This window comes from Erpetoichthys calabaricus, chromosome 11 (genome assembly GCF_900747795.2).
Source record: "Erpetoichthys calabaricus chromosome 11, fErpCal1.3, whole genome shotgun sequence".
Classification (NCBI taxonomy): Eukaryota; Metazoa; Chordata; class Cladistia; order Polypteriformes; family Polypteridae; genus Erpetoichthys; species Erpetoichthys calabaricus.
In genome coordinates, this window is record NC_041404.2 from 13,256,700 (window position 1) to 13,277,443 (window position 20,744).

The following is a 20,744-nucleotide window of genomic DNA, read 5'->3' on the forward strand; positions in this document are numbered from 1 at the left end:
GTCGAGGCAGCTGACCGGAGCTGTGGCCGTAAGGTGGTCGGTGCCTGTCGTGGCGGCAATCCCCGAACCCATTGGTGGACACTGGCAGTGAGGGATGCCGTCAAGCTGAAGAAGGAGTCCTACCGGTCCCTTTTGTCCTGTGGGACTCTGGAGGCAGCTAATAGGTACCGGCAGGACAAGCGGAATGCAGCTTCGGTGGTTGCTGACGCAAAAACTCGGGCATGGGAGGAGTTTGGGGAGGCCATGGAGAACGACTTTCGGACGGCTTCGAGGAGATTCTGGTCCACCGTCCGGCGTCTCAGGAGGGGGAAGCAGTGCAGTGTCAACACTGTATATGGTGGGGATGGTGCGCTGCTGACCTCGACTCGGGACGTTGTGGGTCGGTGGGGGGAGTACTTCAAAGACCTACTCAATCCCAATAACATGCCTTCCAGTGAGGAAGCAGAGCCTGGGGACTCGGAGGTGGGCTCCCCCATCTCTGGGACTGAGGTCACCGAGGTGGTCAAAAAACTCCTTGGTGGCAGGGCCCCGGGGGTGGATGAGATACGCCCGGAGTTCCTCAAGGCGCTGGATGTTGTAGGACTGTCTTGGTTGACACGCCTCTGCAACATTGCATGGACATCAGGGACAGTACCTCTGGATTGGCAGACCGGGGTGGTGGTCCCCCTCTTTAAGAAGGGGGACCGGAGGGTGTGTTCCAACTACAGAGGGATCACACTCCTCAGCCTCCCTGGAAAAGTCTATTCGGGGGTTCTGGAGAGGAGGGTCCGTCGGATAGTCGAACCTTGGATTCAGGAGGAACAGTGTGGTTTTCGTCCTGGTTGCGGAACAGTGGACCAGCTCTACACCCTTAGCAGAGTCCTGGAGGGTGCATGGGAGTTCGCCCAACCAGTCTACATGTGTTTTGTGGACTTGGAAAAGGCGTTCGACCGTGTTCCTCGGGGAATCCTGTGGGGGGTGCTCCGGGAGTATGGAGTACCGGACCCCCTGATAAGGGCGGTTCGGTCCCTGTACAACCGGTGTCAGAGCTTGGTCCGCATTGCCGGCAGTAAGTCGAACCCGTTTCCAGTGAGAGTTGGACTCCGCCAGGGCTGCCCTTTGTCACCGATTCTGTTGATAACTTTTATGGACAGAATTTCTAGGCGCAGCCAGGGTGTTGAGGGGGTCCGGTTTGGTGGACTCAGGATTGGGTCACTGCTTTTTGCAGATGATGTTGTCCTGTTTGCTTCATCAGGCCGTGATCTTCAGCTCTCTCTGGATCGGTTCGCAGCTGAGTGTGAAGCGGCTGGAATGGGAATCAGCACCTCCAAATCCGAGACCATGGTCCTCAACCGGAAAAGGGTGGAGTGCCCTCTCAGGGTTGGGAGCGAGATCCTGCCTCAAGTGGAGGAGTTCAAGTATCTTGGGGTCTTGTTCACGAGTGAGGGAAGAATGGAGCATGAGATCGACAGGCGGATCGGTGTGGCGTCCGCAGTGATGCGGGCTCTGCATCGGTCTGTCGTGGTGAAAAAGGAGCTGAGCCGTAAGGCAAAGCTCTCAATTTACCAGTCGATCTATGTTCCTACCCTCACCTATGGTCATGAGCTATGGGTAGTGACCGAAAGAACGAGATCGCGAATACAAGCGGCTGAAATGAGTTTCCTCCGCAGGGTGTCTGGGCTCTCCCTTAAAGATAGGGTGAGAAGCTCAGTCATCCGGGAGGGGCTCAGAGTAGAGACGCTGCTCCTCCGCATCGAGAGGAGTCAGATGAGGTGGCTCGGGCATCTGATTAGGATGCCTCCTGGACGCCTCCCTGGTGAGGTGTTCCGGGCACGCCCAACCGGGAGGAGGCCCCGGGGAAGACCCAGGACACGCTGGAGGGACTATGTCTCCCGGCTGACCTGGGAACGCCTCGGGATTCTCCCGGAAGAGTTAGACGAAGTGGCCGGGGAGAGGGAAGTCTGGGCATCTTTGCTCAAGCTGCTACCCCCGCGACCCGACCTCGGATAAGCGGAAGAGAATGGATGGATGGATGGATGTAGACATGAAGGGCTTGCAATTTCCTAATTTAGTGCTTTGAGCAGGGTGGACAAGACTGAACTGGGATAAGATCATGACTAGTTCATGAGCAAAAAAGCAGAACTGAAATGCTTGTTTAGCAAAAGGAACTCAGAAGACCGAGTATCCTGGTGGTGGATTTATGCTGGTCTATCAATGCCACACATGCAGACATACATTATTATCAGGCTCACTTTTTGTTTTCATATTTAATACACCTTGGTGCTCTGTTTTCTCATGTAGATTTAGATAATTATTCAGTCAGATATTAACCCCAACCCATAGAAAAGCAAAGACATATGGCTCAACAAACACAAATACTTACTGAGCATAGGAAAGGGCTTTCTTCTACTTAGGCAATGAATGTTTTATAATGGTGGCTCCTCCTAGTTATAATTTATAAAGGCAAAATCTTTGTAAATATACAGGAGCTGCCACAAGAAACAGTAAGGAAGTCAAATTTAAGCTTAGAACTAGGTTAGAACTTGAGGGATACAACATCTTCTTCTTTGTCCAACATGAGGTTGTATTCTGTCAACTGCTGTGGGACCTGCACATCTAATTCCCATTTAAAAGCTGAGTGGTCCTGAACCTTACAAGCACATCACAATCCCCTGGACAAGACTGCAAACTTCATCTTTGCAGAATCACCTAATGATTTTTATCTAAATCTACCAGCAAATCGTGAGTACCTGCTTCCACATTTCTATAGCTGGAACGCTAGCAGGTTAAGTGCCTTTTTTACTTGCTCAAAGTGACTTAGTGGTGGTGATTAAATGGAAACCCTTATAGGTAGTTAGGTAGATTTTTATTGTACTATAAGCTTTACAATCCAGTGTTTCAGCCACTACACTATAATTTGGACTTACATGTAGAACGTTTACTGACTATTCTGCTTCAGATGTTATTCCTCTGAAGAAAGCACATATGTGGAAAATTCACTTGCAAATTGATACATCACTTTAGCAACAGCAGAAGACTAAAAACTGTGTAGACTGACTTGGGAGGACTTTAGCTCAGTCATTTGGGCACTTTCCACAAAGCTCCAAGAGACTAGGTTTAGATCCAATGCCTGATCATGCTTTGTATATCAATCCAATATCACTTTTTGGGTGTTTCTCCTGGTGTTTAGGCCTTTGTGCCTCACCATTTTGGTATAGATGAATATTGTTGTATAGTATGGGTGACTATCTTCTTTGACTGACTAGTGCCACGCTTTCCAGTACAGATGGAATTAGTTCTGGCTCCGGGTGCCCCTATGATTAGACAAGGAATAAATTAATGCTATTTGAGGTCAAACTGTCTCTGAGATAGGTGCCCACTGAGGTACTGCAATGTTATATGACCATGTAAAAAATATTATTGTGAGGTTTTACCAGGAGCGCTCTCCAACTGTGTGCTGGAATCTGGGCTGTGACCTCCAGTGATTTCCTATTAGGTGTAGTGATGAACAAAACAGCAAAGTTTCATTTTGCCTACAGTCTTGCAAAATTGCTCTTAAAATGAATTAAACATGCAATTTTTCAATTGTGAAACACAGAAATCACCAAAATAGGTTCTTTTTGGATTTGTATGATTGTTTGGGGTGGAAAGTAAGGAATATAGCTCTCTAAATGTTATTTTGTGGTTGAAACCACCATTTTCTTCTTCAGCTGCCCCCTGATAATGCTGCTAAATCTTGATCTTCCAAGAATTGTTCCATGTGGCTCCACACACTTTCCACTGTCATATTTCTCCACAGCTCATTCCAGGTGAGAGGTAGCATCATCTCACTTTCCCCAACCCTATAAGCTGTCCTAAGTCTGGATCCTTCTAAATGCTCAATGGCAGCCACAAACCGAGGCCAATCGATTTTATCAGTGCAGAAGTGATGGCAAGTCAGTGCCCTCTATCTGAATCCTCCTTCCCACACTCTGCACCAGAATAAAACCCCCCATGCTTCTGCACAGGGTAAAAAAGGTTGTAAATGAGATGAAAATGCATGCGGTAATGGTATGAACTTCACTGGTAGTGAAACACTATTTATTTTGCAATTGTTTTTTTTGCCTAGTGAAACTAAGTTTTCCTGCAAATTAAAATAATTTTGTGTGAATCTTTGAAGAACACAAGAAGAAGCACAATCTGGGAATTGAAGTCTAACATGTCTTTTATAACAATCTTTACTTTCATTCTATTACAAATTCGCATGTTTATTAATTTCTGCACATAAATTTAATATTATGGAATGTTATTTTCAGCTTCCTTCTAGGGATTTTTGGGGTTAAGGAATTAATACCTAACATTAGTTTTTTGAAATAATGCATGGGTAAGTTTTTATAAATTATTTTGGGCTTCTATCATTGCCATTTTGTGTGCTATGATTGCTGTCATTATCTACCACTTGTAGGGTACCTTGTCAGGTGGTTAGGGTCAGGTCATCAGAGGTCTGACCATGATGTTGTGACATGACAGGCCATTTGTCATATTTCCCTATTTGAGTTTGTGGAAAACAAACCCTTTTTTCTATGAATGTCATGCTAAACTCTTCAATATTTTGTCTTTGGTTTTTGATTCCAATGAAATTGTGATCCCAGAGTGATTTTTGATTACATCTCTTCTCGTCCAACTCCTGTTCACTGCTACTTTCAGTAGCCAAACACATTCCTAGAGAACAGGATGCCAATGCCATAAAAGATGCAAATCTTTGCTGTTTTCATATGCAATGGGAGTTTTCTAATTTATCACTTATGGTTTTAAAGCTTTCCACTTTGTTCTGTTCAAGTTATATTTTTGGTTGGAGTTCTGGAAGCATTTTGATGTTGCTACTTGAAAACATTAAAAATGTTTTCTGTTGTGTCCACGTTATTCAGCCTTGACCACTCTGCTCTACGTGGCTCGCCTAATCATTACTCCTACTGCGCACATCCTCTCTTTGTACCACCCCGTGACACTCTCAGTGCTAACTCGCCCTTTAACACAGTCAGTTATAATGGCAAGGCAGAAAAGCAAATTATCTATTCAAGAATGTCAAATTTTAGATTGTTATAGAAAAAGAGTGGCAAGAGCTGATAAAAAATGTTGAAACAAAGAAAATGAACAAAAAAGAGCTGCATACAATAGAAATCAAGAACAAAGAAAATTGTCCAATAAATGAATAAGTGAAAAATATCCCGAGCAATATGTGAACAGAATTGCAAAAAAGAAATGTCTATAGAATGAAAGTTACAAAATAAAGTAATTCATTTTTCATGGGGCGTTAATGTAATTTAATATTTTGTTTACTTTTTATTATGTTTTATTCAGTATTACTTCTTTACTTCTTCTTTTATTTTTTACTTTTTACTATGTTTTATTATTCATTGGTATTTAAAATAGACAGTTGTAATGAAATACTCAAGTAACTGATTTTCTATCTACAATAGCTAAGCACCAAACCGTCTTCTTCCCACACCCCGCATACTCTTCCATATGCCATCTCTTTAAATGCAATCGCTTTCTCTAATGGAGCAGCACCCCAATACCCTTATAGCGGGTGCCCAGCACCACCCTCGGGGGTTGGCGAGTGAAGTGAGCAGGGTGGGGGGAGCCCCTTTAGTTTTAGTTAAAATAAAAAATAAAGGAAACAGTTTAAGTGATTATGACTTACCTACAAATACAATAAATTCACTAAATTCCAATCCTGGCTGCAGTGACTGTTATTTTTTAAAATAAGGTAAGAGGTCAATTTTATATTACAAATTTAGGTAAAAAAAACTTATCATTCAATTGTCCCATTGAAACTACAATTTGGAAGGCTATTCATGTGAAAATTCTCATTGAGAAGTTTTCATTTCCCGCATTTCCAATCATACAGTATGTAAAGATAGTACTCAGGTATTCCCAACAGTCCTGCATCTAGGCCCTCCATTAAAGCCCTTTCCAGAATAGCTATAGCAAAATGCCAGAAAGAGCGGAAAGACATTGTAGGCTTCTGAACACCAACTATGATAATAAATGGGGATCCAACTGGTTCCACTTTTAAGTACGGTTTGTGCGCCCTTCTGGCTATTTTTCACTTAGAATAGGCACTCTCTTGTGGTCTGTGAATGTATTGGTTATACTGTTGATTGTAAATCCTTTTCACTCCATCACAAAACAGTCATGTGTTTCAAAGTTTTAGATTTCTATAATGTATTGCATTTGTTCAGTTTCTTAAGTAATCAATAAATGAAACAGTACAAGGAAATGCTACTGCCCCTAAGGAGCTCTGAAAAAACACTCAGAGGTGGTAGGAAAGCCCTTTCAATTGTCTCCTTAGGAAAACTAGATGATGCAGAACATCCTTGCTGCTGGAGTGGATTCATTTTTCAAAGTCTCCTGCCAGTAGGTTTGCTGACCATAACTGGAGAGCCCTGTTGCTGGCATACAAACAGGCAGAACACTTCCTGGCATATGACAAGCATGCAAATGACAGAGAAAAAACCACCAACTTGGTCACAACAAAAAGTGGGAGTGATCAGTGCTAAGAAAAGTGGTGTCCTACCTGGCACATGGAAATGTTTGGGAGCTTGGTATGAAGTTGAGGTGGTAGATCTGACATCGATTTGGCTGTAGTATGGAGAACTCCTGCCACTTTCAGTGCCTGCAGAAAGTTGGCCAGAAAAGGTGATAAAATAAGATGGAGAATTAAGAACCCATACAGTATTCTGTCAAACCAAATCTCTGGCAGCTTCTAGGGGATCCTCTGTTGAGGTATGAAATCTTAAGTTAGTAAGTAGCCAAGACACTAGGCATGGCTGACATATATATCACGTAAGTGGACAGTATGTTCTGAATGGGGTGGGCCAAGTCACATCTTGCCAATAGATTAATGAAGAAAGAAAAATTTTTGATATGATGTAAGATGAAAATAAAATGAAAGTCAAGGGAGGATCTTCAAGTAACCCTTTTAAGAAGAAGATCATATTGCAAGTATCACCATCTTTTACCCTTCTAGTCTACAGTATACTACTATGTGGCACAGTAGGCAATGACTGCAAGCCTCCATCCCCCTTATCTCATTATCATCACTGTACCAGCATTAAACTATATAAATCTACTGCCCAACAGAGTGGTCAGCACAGAGCTGAAGGGCAGCAGCTTTGTTCAGCAGAGTGCAGTGTTTCAAGTGCCACGCAGCACAAGCCACACCGCTTTAGAGATAACCTAGGGAAGAAGCCTCTGTATTCCTGCACCTACCAGATCTATAATAGTTCTGAGGAGAGCGAGGCACCGTGGGAGACATTCTATGCCGACTGTAACTTGGTGAGTCGATGTAGCCGGGGCTGGAAGCTCGTCTCTGTCTCAGATCCATACTGTCGTAAATGTCCTATTAGGAAGATCATAAGAAAAAAGAAGGTTAATGTCATGATCCTCCAATGGAACCAGCTAAAGTGTCAACAGTCCTTAGTTGCACTGTCATGAAAAGCAGATGAGTTTGGCTCAAAACACAAAATGCAGCAACACATCGAAAGCCCTCATAGAATGGGATGCAAAGCTGTGCTCAAACCATTTGGCTGTCTGTGATGGTAGCACTGCCACAACATGCAGTCACATGAACAATCAAAATGTATGCAGGAGCACATCTAATGGCTTCTGGTATTATTAGCAGCCAATTGTATTTAAGAACTGTAGTGCTGATCAGGAGTTTGTATAGTATAATAGAATTAGATAATCTGCAGTGATGTCACCACCTTGTGATAATGAATGCTGGCTATAGCTGGACAAGCTACAGGAACATTTAACTTGCCTTTCCATTAAGCACCTGAGCAGATCTGAGCAAAACTGTGAGTTTCAGTTGGTGGTCTCATTGCTACAGGATTGCATGTTTAGAGAAAGAGATGAGAGCTAACAACTGATTTGGACTTGATGGGCAGTGGAAACCAAGGTTCAGATTTGTGTGAACTTTGGCATATGACACTTGATACTGTATAAAACGTGGGGACAAGTAGTCAGTGGTCACAAAGGAAAAGATGAATCACCAATGCTTTTGGCATAGCATTTGATTAGGACTGACATCTAAGATGATATGTGATTTATAATTTGATTGATATAATGAATGATTTATAATTGGCCCTATGGTGGGCTGGCACCCTGCCCGGGGTTTGTTTCCTGCCTTGCACCCAGTGTTGGCTGAGATTGGCTCCAGCATGACCCTGTAGTTAGGATATAGCGGGTTGGATGGATGGATTAATAATTGGAAATGGGGGCTCTGATTGTGATAGAGCACAGTGATAAGGATCTAAGGCTCAGAGTACAGTCTGAAAACAGGGACAAGGGGTCTTTTGTGAAAGTCTGGGTCATGTTGCCTCTGTTAACTCATGAGGATACTGTTAGGCTGTACCACATCATCTATGTGGGAACCTATGATGGAATGAAATATATGAAAGGATCAAAGACTAAAGATATAGGAGTCCTAATTTAATTCAGCATATGGTGAGAGGTGCCTTTTGTAAGATCATTCACAGAACAGCAGACAACAGCAGCTTGAGAAGACCATCATCATTTCAAACAGGCGAGCATTTACTTAGGAACAACAAGAGAACAATGTAAGTTCCATTGAAACTTTACAAACATTGTACTTTCTGGTTATTTCTCAAAGCTGGCCTCCTGTCTTCAGACCTCATTTAATGCTTGTGATCTTTTCACTCTCTTACTCCCTTTAGGTGTGTCACCGGAAAGGAAAATTAGGTAGGATGAGAACATATAACAGTAATTACCTGTGAATATGGAGAAAGGGTCCCCAGAGACTTCAGGGAGCAGCACAGGAAATGAAAGAACAGTTAGAGGTACTTCACAACTCATAATATCACAGCGATGCAACTCTCAGTGGCCAATAAAGCAGATGAGCAGCAAGTGTTAAGCTGCAGTAACCCTCCTGTCTAAAGCTGACATGCCATAATCCTGCATTACCAGAGTGGTCCAACACTCTAGCAAGACTCAGAGAACCAAAGCTTTGCACTTTCAAAATCTTCATTTCACAGTAACTTCCCCAATATTGTGCTTAGCTCATAGTTGATATTTTACAGTGGGTAGGCAGATTTACAATCAAATGCACAAAGCCTGCTGAAACAAAGCTGTCACTGACACTCTGAGGCCTTCTGAGGAGCCAGCTTGGCAGAGTGAGACACATTTCAATAACTGTAATGCCCTTCCCAGACGAATGCTGTAATAATATGTTAAGAATATAAAAACCTGGGAAGTTGTTGCATTAAAACACTATTTCACCCAAATTTCAAAGATTTCTTCATCATTTTGCTAAAAAGACTCCAGAATTATTTTGTTTACAGGCCTAGCCCTATCCTTATTTTTTCAGTATGGACGTCTTTACTTGATAGGAAGGTGGAATTTTGTCGCTTTTAATCTCTATGCTTATCAAAAAGCAAGCACCTCAGCATTAAATTCTTTCTGAAAGTTTAATTATCATCGTATATCAACAGCAAGGTGACAAAAGTGATTTAATCTTTAAAAAAAATTCACTCTTGCATCTACTAAACATGACTACTCTGGATCAGGGCCATTTACACAGCCAAAGCAAGGAAAGAGGACAACAGCGCTGATTGTTCATTTGATGACAGCAGAGAGTCCATCAAAAACAAGTAAAATGAGTTTAAAGATTTATATCTGCTTCTGTTTTAAATCAAAATAAATGGCAATGAGCCTACTGTGTAACTTCCTGCTGTCACTTACACGAATGCGGTTTAATTAAAACTATAAATTTCAATTATCTCCTGCTTGCACACAAGAGAGACTTTTATTTGGATTTCTTGATCAATACTTTTGTTGTATTGTCTAGGAAGCAGACAAGATAAGATTTTTAAAATGAAACAAATACCTCAAATACTTAATTTTTATTTTGAAATATTTAAAAAATTATTGTGGGCTTGTGTGCATTCTGGTGCTACTTGGGACAGTATATTCCTGCCTTGCGCCTTGTGCTTGCTGGGATTGGCTCCAGCAGACCCTCATGACCCTGTGTTAGGATAAAGCGGGTTGGACAATGACTGACATGACATGACTGACTCACTGAAACCACATGTTCTTTAGCCTTTAAACCGTTATGGATACATGAGAGTATAGCATTTTATTTATTTAGTGTTTTCTGGCTTGTGCTCAGAGTTGCCTGGATAGGCTTCTGTCTGCAATGGAAAACACATGCCTAGAAAATGGATGGATGGACTTTTAGTAGAAAACAGAAGCTTTTCTTAATTTCTATTTTACATTTATATTAGAAGTAGGAGGCATGCTGGCACTATGGTGACTGTTGGTAGAATTAGAGTCCTGTGAAGTTCCTGTGAGTAGTTTGCATGTTTCCACCTCAGATTTTCTTCTGGGGTTTTAGTTTCCCCCCAAATATAAGAGACGTGCAAGACTGACTGGGCAGGATGCTTGATTGACTGGGCACTTAAAATGACTGAGCAGAGCACCCCATCCAGTGAGTCTTCATACTTTTTTCCAGATGTTGCCATTAAAGTCTTGCTCATGATCCAGCACTGGAATAAACACCTTTGGCAAATGAATGAACTGTATTAGCAGTGGCACTTTCTGGATGAAATTCGTGTTATTTATGCTGTGCACAAAAGTTAAAGTAACCTGGATGCGTCTTGGGGGTATGTAAGCAGGCTGTCACTGAAAAGGCTGTTTGTTATTTGGCTGATGCAGAAATTAATCAGTGAACTGGTTTATGCATTACTAAAACAGATGCTAACATAATATTTAGAATCACAAAACAAATGGTGGTAAGTGTAGTCATTTTAAGTTTTGCTTTTAAAAATACATAGTATTTTAACAGATTGGCCAAGTGGAGTTTTCTTTGGATTGAAAGGCACCTTTCTAATAACCATGACGATATGTCTTGAACACATATCGAGGGAGCTTCACACATGGTGAGATATCATTCTGGTTCTCTCTACCTTATTGTGTGACTGCATGTTGTGAACCCTCCGTGGTGGTTGTGTTGCTTATACTGAACGTACAGCACATGCTCTGTCTCTCTGGTCATACTGTATTAGGTGTTAAGTGCTCAGTTATTATTGAGTATACAATTTGACTAATGTGACATTTGATTAATATATTTTACAGTGCATTCTGGAAAGTACTGTACAGTAATCCCTCCTCCATCGCGGGGGTTGCGTTCCAGAGCCACCCGCGAAATAAGAAAATCCGCGAAGTAGAAACCATATGTTTGGTTATTTTTATATTGTCATGCTTGGGTCACAGATTTGCGCAGAAACACAGGAGGTTGTAGAGAGACAGGAATGTTATTCAAACACTGCAAACAAACATTTGTCTCTTTTTCAAAAGTTTAAACTGTGCTCCATGACAAGACAGAGATGACAGTTCCGTCTCACAATTAAAAGAATGCAAACATATCTTCCTCTTCAAAGGAGTCAGGAGCAGAGACTGTCATAAAGGCAGAAGAAAATCAATAGTGCTGTTTGGCTTTTAAGTATGTGAAGCACCGCGGCACAAAGCTGTTGAAGGCGGCAGCTCACACCCCCTCCGTCAGGAGCACAGAAAGAGAGAGAGAGAGAGCCAGAGAAAAACAAGCAAGCAAAAATCAATACGTGCCCTTCGAGATTTGAAGTATGCGAAGCACCGTGCAGCATGTCGTTTCAGGAAGCAGCTGCACAAAAGATAGCAACGTGAAGATAATCTTTCAGCATTTTTAGACGAGCGTCCGTATCGTCTAGGTGTGGGAACAGCCCCCCTGCTTAATCCCCCTACGTCATGATCAGAGAAACTCAGCGCAAGAGAAAGAGAAATGTAAGCTGGGTAGCTTCTCAGCCATCTGCCAATAGCGTCCCTTGTATGAAATCAACTGGGCAAACCAACTGAGGAAGCATGTACCAGAAATTAAAAGACCTATTGTCCGCAGAAACCCGCGAAGCAGTGAAAAAGCCGCGATATATATTTAAATATGCTTACATATAAAATCCGCGATGGAGTGAAGCCGCGAAAAGCGAAGCGCGATATAGCGAGGGATCACTGTATAAGGTCCCACAATTGACAGTTCATGTCAGAGCACAAACCAAGCATGAAGTCAAAGGAATTGTCTGTGGACCTCCGAGACAGGATTGTCTCGAGGCACAAATCTGGGGAAAGTTACAGAAAAATTTCTGCTGCTTTGAAGGTCCTGTGGCAGGTGGCCGGGTGCGGCCCTCAATCAGCTGCCTATAAAAGGGTCCGCCTCCCGACAATCAAGGCTGGAGTCGGGTGAGGAGGTGGACGAGGTCTGAGGAGGTGGCAAGGAGAGGCCCTGAGTGTGTGTGCAGTGAAGAGACGGCTTGGAGGAGAAGCCAGGACTTTGGGAGTCAGTGGGGGTTTGTGAGGTGCACTTAGTCTTGTATAATAATAGTGTAAATAAACGTGTGGTGATGGACTGCAACGTGTCTGCCTGTCTGTGTCCGGGCTGTTCCCTTCTACAGTCCCAATGAGCTCAGCGGCCTGCATCATCCGTAAGTGAAAGAAGTTCAAAACCACCAGTACTCTTCCTAGAGCTGGCCAGCCATCTAAACTGAGTGATCTGGGGAGAAGGGCCTTAGTCAGGGAGGTGACCAAGAACCCGATGGTCACTCTGTCAGAGCTCCAGAGGTCCTCTGTGGAGAGAGGAGAACCTTCCAGAAGGACAACCATCTCTGCAGCAATCCACCAATCAGGCCTGTATGGTAGAGTGGCCAGACGGAAGCCACTCCTTAGTAAAAGGCACATGGCAGCCCACCTGGAGTTTGCCAAAAGGCACCTGAAAGACACTCAGACCATGAGAAAGAAAATTATCTGGTCTGATGAGACAAAGATTGAACTCTTTGGTGTGAATGCCAGGCGTCACGTTTGGAGGAAACCAGGCACCGCTCATCACCAGGCCAATACCATCCCTACAGTGAAGGATGGTGGTGGTAGCATCATGCTGTGGGGATGTTTTTCAGTGGCAGGGACTGGGAGGCTAGTCAGGATAAAGGGAAAGGTGACTGCAGCAATGTACAGAGACATCCTGGATGAAAACCTGCTCTAGAGCGCTCTTGACCTCAGACTGGGGCGACGGTTCATCTTTCAGCAGGACAGCGACCCTAAGCACACAGCCAAGATATCAAAGGATTGGCTTCAGGACAACTCTGTGAATGTCCTTGAGTGGCCCAGCCAGAGTCCAGACTTGAATCCGATTGAACATCTCTGGCAAGATCTTAAAATGGCTGTGCACCGACGCTTCCCATCCAACCTGATGGAGCTTGAGAGGTGCTGCAAAGAGGAATGGGTGAAACTGGCCAAGGATAGGTGTGCCAAGTTTGTGGCATCATATTCAAAAAGACTTGAGGCTGTAATTGCTGCCAAAGGTGCATCAACAAAGTATTGAGCAAAGGCTGTGAATACTTATGTACATGGGATTTCTCAGTTTTTTTATTTTTAATAAATTTGCAAAAACCTCAAGTAAACTTTTTTCACGCTGTCATTATGGGGTGTTGTGTGTAGAATTCTGAGGAAAAAATGAATTTAATCCATTTTGGAATAAGGCTGTAACATAACAAAATGTGGAAAAAGTGATGCGCTGGGAATACTTTCTGGATGCACTGTATATTAGGCCTGTGCTCATAACAATTAACTTGTTCATTGTCTGGTTGTGTTTGGTTAGCTCTAGGGGCCTTTGAGTAACAGATTAATAACAATGTCTACCTATGGCAAAGACTTTCTGTTACAAACTATCTTTTCAATCTGAGGCATAATTGGCTTCAGTGTCGTCATTGTTGACATTTGTTTAATTTAAATTCTTTTGACATCAATGGTTTAGTAAAATTGTTCTCATAACCTAGACTTAATTAAAAATTAATTTTCTTTTATATTGTCAATTCATATCCATATGTGTCAAGCTCACGCATGACACTCGCACATACACGTCCATACGTACTCATAAAATGCCAGTTTAGCATTACAATTTAACCTAAATCGCATGTGTTTAAGACGTGAAAAGAAAACTGGAAGACCTACAGAAAAAAAACATACAGACACAGGCTGAATAAGCAAACTGCACACTGACCAAAGTTTAACTTAAATGTAGCTTAGAGAAGTCATTGAAATGCTGACCATTTATACACCACGCTGGCCAGTTAAGAAAATGATAAAAAAAATCTAAAAACTTGGGTGAAATAAGAGCTTAAATTAGCAAAGGCAATATTGCAAAATGCCTACCAGAAACATTTAATGTTTGCTGAACCATACTACAAAGTAGAAAATGCTGTATAATGTGACAGATATTTTAGAGGCAATAGCAAAAGAATTAATTCTAGTGCTTCTAGGCCACATTTTAAAGTGTGAGTTTCTTTAATGTCACTTTTCTACTAGAACTAGCAACCATACAAATACAGCCCGAGTCCAGTTCTCATTTTGTTTCCATTTGGTTCTGGTTCTTCAATGTGTTTTACTGCCTGTGCCATCACACAAATGATAAAGCGGCACTGAAATGTTTATTGTTCTGTTCACTGGGTCTCAAAAAATTATACTGAGTGTTTGCATTTGATTTTTTCCATTTAATACCTGATTTTTATGCAAAATTTATTTGCTCATATAGAAGATTCAAAATGACTTAGAATCGTTGATCCTTAACAAAGTCCTTATTCTATGACAACTATGCACTTCTCAATGTAAGACAGTATTGAGAAAAACAAAAAATCTAAAAAAGAATTTAAAATCAGAAATAAGTACATTTACACCTGCAGTAATTTTGTTGTTGCGTACAAATGGCCATATGATACAATTCATGTAACTTCCTTCTTGTAATGGCAAAAGCTCTGGAACTGCATTGCCAGCTTTGTTCTGATTTCTAGTGTTAGCAGAAAAGTGACATATAATATATTTTTAAAATGCTTCTAATTTCATGTTATTATTAAAATAATTCATAATTAACATGAATTATAGAATAAGAACACAAAAATGTTTTGAGCTCTGGCACAAAACAAGTGGAAAAGAAAAGAGGAAATATCTTCAAAGGAAAAGAAGTAACATGATCGTGAAGTGCAAAAGCCTGTGTCAGTACCTCCCCATAGCTGAGCCTTTCTAGCCTGTCATCTGAGGCGTATCTGTGATAAGGTTCATAGGAAATGAGATCAGGTCGCTGAACATCATAAATTGTTTTAACCTTAGGAAGTGCGGCGAGATCCTTGTATTTTAGGATCTCATTTTCCACCTTTGCCTAAAGAAAGGACACAAAGAAGAGAGCAGACACAAGGTGAGAAAGGAAGAGGACAGGAGGGCAGCAACTCTCGCTCCACGTGCAGATAACTGAAGAGAGATATGAGACTTAAGATGCGCAAGAGCAGGGGGTCTCCTTATCTCTGCAGAAGAAGACTAGACATGCACACCATTTTCGCGAACAATAGCAGGCTGGTCGCAACAAACTTGGGGCCAAGGCAGAACACAAGTGCAGACCAGCACTGTGCACCACGTGGAGAAACTACTCACGCATATCACCCGGTTTGGCGACCCAATACTGGATCCTGGAGGGGAGATGGAGGTTTCAGATGTGCGTCTGTGCTGGAAAAGGAAAAAAGCAGATGGTGAGCATAGCTGTTGGTGTTTCATAGCTAAAGTAGGTGACCTCCACACCATTACCATGGTCAAATAGTTTTTACAATTACTGAATTTTATGAATCTTAAAATCATATCTATGCAATGTTTCTGTCTGATGAGAAGAAGGTGTCAGAGGTACCCATACACCAACAAAGTAATATGATGAAAGTTGATGGCATGTGTCCTAGTGTCCTACACTCCCCATGTTAGGGACTAACCTTGAGTTTCCTCTCGGCCCTTGCTGCCTGCTTACACAATGGGTGCCACACTTCAGACCCTGTAACAGAGAAGAAAAACAGAGTAAACTGGAGACCTCCTTCCATGCACGCTTAAATCAGCACATAAAAGTCATGTTTGCTTTTGACATATGTCAGATTAATTCATTTCATTTTCCACCACTTATCCAAAGCTGGGTCATGGGGACAACAGTATTAGCAGTGAAGCCAATATGTCCCTTTCCTCAGTCACACTTGCCAACACCACCGCAGGATCCCTGTGTGTGAGAGAAGACTGCGGAGACCCAGTGAGCCCTGGGTCTTCACTGGGGTCTCCTCCCAGCCGGTCGTGCCCATTAAAACACCACAGAGAGGCGTCCATATCAGATACAAGAAGCACCTCAATAGGCTCTTCTCGATGTGGAGGGTCAGTGGCTCTACTCTGAGCCTCTGCTGGATGTCTACACTTCTCACCCAGTCTAGCAAGAGCTTAGCCACCATGTGGAAAAGCTAATTTCAGATTCAAAACATTTAAAAATATCAAATTAGCAAGAATTCTCTTTACTTTATGTAAATATTAAAATAAAATATATTTTCATTCAACTTTTAATCAAGTATATTTCAGGGTTGCATCAGACTGGAGCATAACCTAAGAGTACTGTGGGAAAGTGAAACAAACTCAGGATGCGGCCATTAACTAATCTAACCCACAAGTGTTTGAAATAAGACAAGAACTCATGAATACCTCGAGAAAATCCCGGTTGACATGGACAGAATGTGAAAAGTCCACTCTGACAGCTGCTGGGCAATGACTCAATTCCTGGGCTGTGGATCTGTGGGACAGCAGCATTGACCACTGCACCATTTTGCCACCCTAAAGGTTATTTTTTAAGCTGATAATGTAATATTAGACAAGTATGATATTATGAATACTCATATAACATTAGCAAAACTAATATTCTACACAAATACCTTGTACTACAGTATATACAGTCATATGAAAAAGTTTGGGAACCCCGCTCTGCCTGCATAATAATTTACTCTACTTTCAACAAAAAAGATAACAGTGATATGTCTTTCATTTCTTAGGAACATCTGAGTACTGGGGTGTTTTCTGAACAAAGAGTTTTAGTGAAGCAGTATTTAGTTGTATGAAATTAAATCAAATGTGAAAAACTGGCTGTGCAAAAATTTGGGTCCCCTTGTAATTTTGCTGATTTGAATGCATGTAACTGCTCAATGCTGATTACTTGCAACACCAAATTGGTTGGATTAGCTCGTTAAGCCTTGAACTTCATAGACAGGTGTGTCCAATCATGAGAAAAGGTATTTAAGGTGGTCAATTGCAAGTTGTACTTCCCTTTGACTCTCTTCTGAAGACTGACAGCATGGGATCCTCAAAGCAACTCTCAAAAGATCTGAAAACAAAGATTGTTCAGTATCTTGGTTTAGGGGAAGGCTACAAAAAGCTATCTCAGAGGTTTAAACTGTCAGTTTCAACTGTAAGGAATGTAATCAGGAAAGAGAAGGCCACAGGCACAGTTGATGTTAAACCTAGCAGGTCTGGCAGGCCAAGAAAAATATAGGAGCGGCATATGCGCAGGATTGCGAGAATGGTTACAGACAACTCACAGATCACCTCCAAACACCTGCAAGAACATCTTGCTGCAAATGGTGTATCTGTACATCGTTCTACAATTCAGCGCAATTTGCACAAAGAACATCTGTATGACAGGGTGATGAGAAAGAAGCCCTTTCTGCACTCATGCCACAAACAGAGTCGCTTGTTGTATGCAAATGTTCATTTAGACAAGCCAGATTCATTTTGGAACAAAGTGCTTTGGACTGATGAGACAAAAATTGAGTTATTTGGTCATAACAAAAAGCACTTTGCATGGCAGAAGAAGAACACTGCATGCCAAGAAAATCACCTGCTACCTACTGTCAAATTTGGTGGAGGTTCCATCATGCTGTGGGGCTGTGTGGCTAGTTTAGGGACTGGGGCCCTTGTTAAAGTCGAGGGTCGGATGAATTCAACCCAATATCAACAAATTCTTCAGGATAATGTTCAAGTATCAGTCACAAAGTTGACGTTACACAGGGGTTGGATATTCCAACAAGACAATGACCCAAAACACAGTTCGAAATCTACAAAGGCATTCATGCAGAGGGAGAAGTACAATGTTCTTGAATGGCCGTCACAGTCCCCTGACTTGAATATCATCGAAAATCTATGGGATGATTTGAAGCAGGCTGTCCATGCTCGGCAGCCATCAAATTTAAGGGAACTGGAGAGATTTTGTATGGAAGAATGGTCAAAAATACCTCCATCTAGAATCCAGACATTCGTCAAAGGCTATAGGAGGTGTCTAGAGGCTGTTAAAATTTGCAAAAGGAGGCTCAACTAAGTATTGATGTAATATCTCTGTTGGGGTGCCCAAATTTATGCACCTGTCTAATTTTGTTATGATGAATATTGCATATTTTCTGTTAATCCAATAAACTTAATCTCACTGCTGAAATACTACTGTTTCCATAAGGCATGTCATATATTAAAAGGAAGTTGCTACTTTGAAAGCTCAGCCAATGAAAAACAAAAATCCAAACTTTTTCATATGACTGTAAATACAAAAAGCAGCTTTAGAAGTTCAGTTCTATTACCACAATGTTGAAAGAGATTTGGCATGGTCAGTCTGTGTGAAGTATACATGGTGTCCTTGTATCTTCCACATGCAAAGTAAAGTCACAAATTCTAGAATTACTGGTCAATCCAAACTGATCTAATCTGAATGAATATGTGTGTGAGTTCTAGAATGGACTGGTGACTGTCCAAGGCTACTTCCTAATTTGTGCCCAGTGCTGCAGAGATAAACTCCAAATTGGATAGAAAAGGTTTTATAATGCATGATGGGTGAGGTCAAAGGTTTAATGCTGTGTAACTCTACTCTACACTACTACACTACTCAGACAAAGTTTAAAATGGTATAATTCTAACTTTTACAATTATCTACAAAAATAAAATAATAAAAATAGGTTATTTATTATAATTTTTCATAATAGGTAAATATGAACTTTAACAAATACATTGGCTAATTATAAAAATATAAAGATTACGAGGAAAAAAATCAAAATACTTAATATAATTTAAATTAGGTAAATCTTCTAATATAATATGCTACCGTGGCTGTTCGTTTGTCTGTCCTGGATTTTAAATCACCTGTAGCTCGCAAACTGTTTGACCTATTGACCTGAGATTTGGTACACATATACTGCGTGACTATACTATCTGATTTTGGGTGATGATTGACCTCCAAGGTTATTCCTCTTTATATTTTTATTTTATTTTATTGTAGAATCAACTCTCTGAAGCAGCCAGCAGGGCGGCCGTGCGGCGCATGCGTATGAGCACCGTTCTCATCCCTACCACCTTTGCCGTCTCTTCCCCTACCTCTTCCTATCTTAAATCATTCTTGTGGCAAATTGAAGACTTAAGTGCCAGCTTAAGTGAAAATGTAAGGAAAACGTTCTAGGTAATTGCAACAAAAAACAATGACTTAATCAGTTTTACCGCGAAAAGATGCTGACGAAAGAAGAGAAGAAGCGGGCCGCTAGGGTGGAGAAAAGGAGAGCTTCTCAGGAAGCAGCAAGCTCATCAACCTCTGAGCAAACAAATGCTAAATGTACAGAGAAAGAGTATGAAAACTATGAATGCTCAAATCAAGTGTATTCACTGCATGTTATCATGTAGTGCACTGTTACTGGTAAATAATGTTTCTCAAACATGGGTTATCTATTTTCTGAACCTTTTTAATTCAATTTAGGTCTCAGGCAGATGGAGCTAGATGTTCATCCACATTCGCACATTCGCTGGCCAAATCAATTTGACAAACTCGTCTTTAGAATGTGACAGCAAATCTCAGTGCACAGAAAGAAAAGTTTACACAGATATGAAAGGTGAGAAAAAAATCCATAGTGACAGCAACTGGGACAAGGATCAAATCCAAATTCCTTGTGGTGCAAAATAAACATTGACTTAATAATCAGTGTAAGTAATGTGGAAATACCTTCTTTTGGTCTTTCATTTTAACTCTTGGATCCTATCCTTGTCTTTTTGTCTGTTTACTTGTTCACCAATCACATAAAAAATGACTGAAAAGATTTTCATCAAATTTTGCATGTAGGTTGCAGTTGGTCCAACTTAAAATGTAAGCTATATGTTGTTCAAAATATTTAATCAGGGAAGATATTTTTAATGGGTGGCAAAAAATGCATCACTCCAACACAGCAGAATTGAAGTTCATGAAATTTTACTGTTGATTCAACTTGAAATCTAAACTTTAAGGCCTTTCAAAATATCCATCAAGAAACAGGATTATAATGGGGGGTGCAAAACCAAAACCAATATATCACGCCAACATGGTTCAGCCAATGGCAATGTATTTGGCAAATTGTTTAGGTTTGTGAAGGCTATATTCCCTGTCACTGTTTCAATGGAATGGAGATTATGGTTGGTAGGGTGGGGGGGATTGGTGGTGGTGTGATGAAGACTAACAGAAAAATTGTACATCACTCAAAAAAGGCTCTGTCTACTTTCATGACATTTTGATTTTTACATTATGGTTCATGTAATTTAAAATGTAGGCTTCATGGAGTTTCACAAATTTAAACGTGGCATCATGTTGGGAGAGTCACAGGTTATGTTAGGGTAGGATAAATGCAAATGTTAAAAGTAAGGTTTTTAAGACAGTGGTACGATCAGCAATGATGTGTGGCATTGAGACACGAGGAGTAAAGGTAGCACAGGAGAAGAAGATAAATGTAGTAAAAATGAGAATGTTGAGATGGATGTGTGAAGTTACAAAAAAGGACAGAATAAGAAATGAAACCATCAGAGGTACAACAAAAGTGGGAGTTATATCTAAGAAAAGTACCGGAAAA

At 41.3% G+C, this 20,744-nt stretch overlaps 1 protein-coding gene across 6 annotated transcripts in view; it reads right to left on the reverse strand.

Annotated features, from left to right (window-relative positions):
• ablim3 (actin binding LIM protein family, member 3) overlaps window positions 1–20,744 on the reverse strand; it is a 185,609-nt gene that overhangs the window by 19,625 nt on the left and 145,240 nt on the right. For 3 of the 6 annotated variants that reach the window (XR_007936230.1, XR_007936231.1, XM_028812713.2), the window contains exons 8-13: window positions 15,810–15,868; window positions 15,484–15,555; window positions 15,059–15,214; window positions 8,754–8,783; window positions 7,234–7,363; window positions 6,539–6,637 (exon numbers count right to left, since the gene is read on the reverse strand). Coding sequence is in view for 1 of the 6 variants with exons in the window: in XM_028812713.2 (XP_028668546.1) it covers window positions 6,539–6,637; window positions 7,234–7,363; window positions 8,754–8,783; window positions 15,059–15,214; window positions 15,484–15,555; window positions 15,810–15,868 (546 nt within the window). In the remaining 5 variants the exon portion in view is untranslated. The remainder of the gene's footprint in view (window positions 1–6,538; window positions 6,638–7,233; window positions 7,364–8,753; window positions 8,784–15,058; window positions 15,215–15,483; window positions 15,556–15,809; window positions 15,869–20,744) is intronic. The other 3 variants (XR_007936234.1, XR_007936233.1, XR_007936232.1) reach the window with 2 other exon arrangements.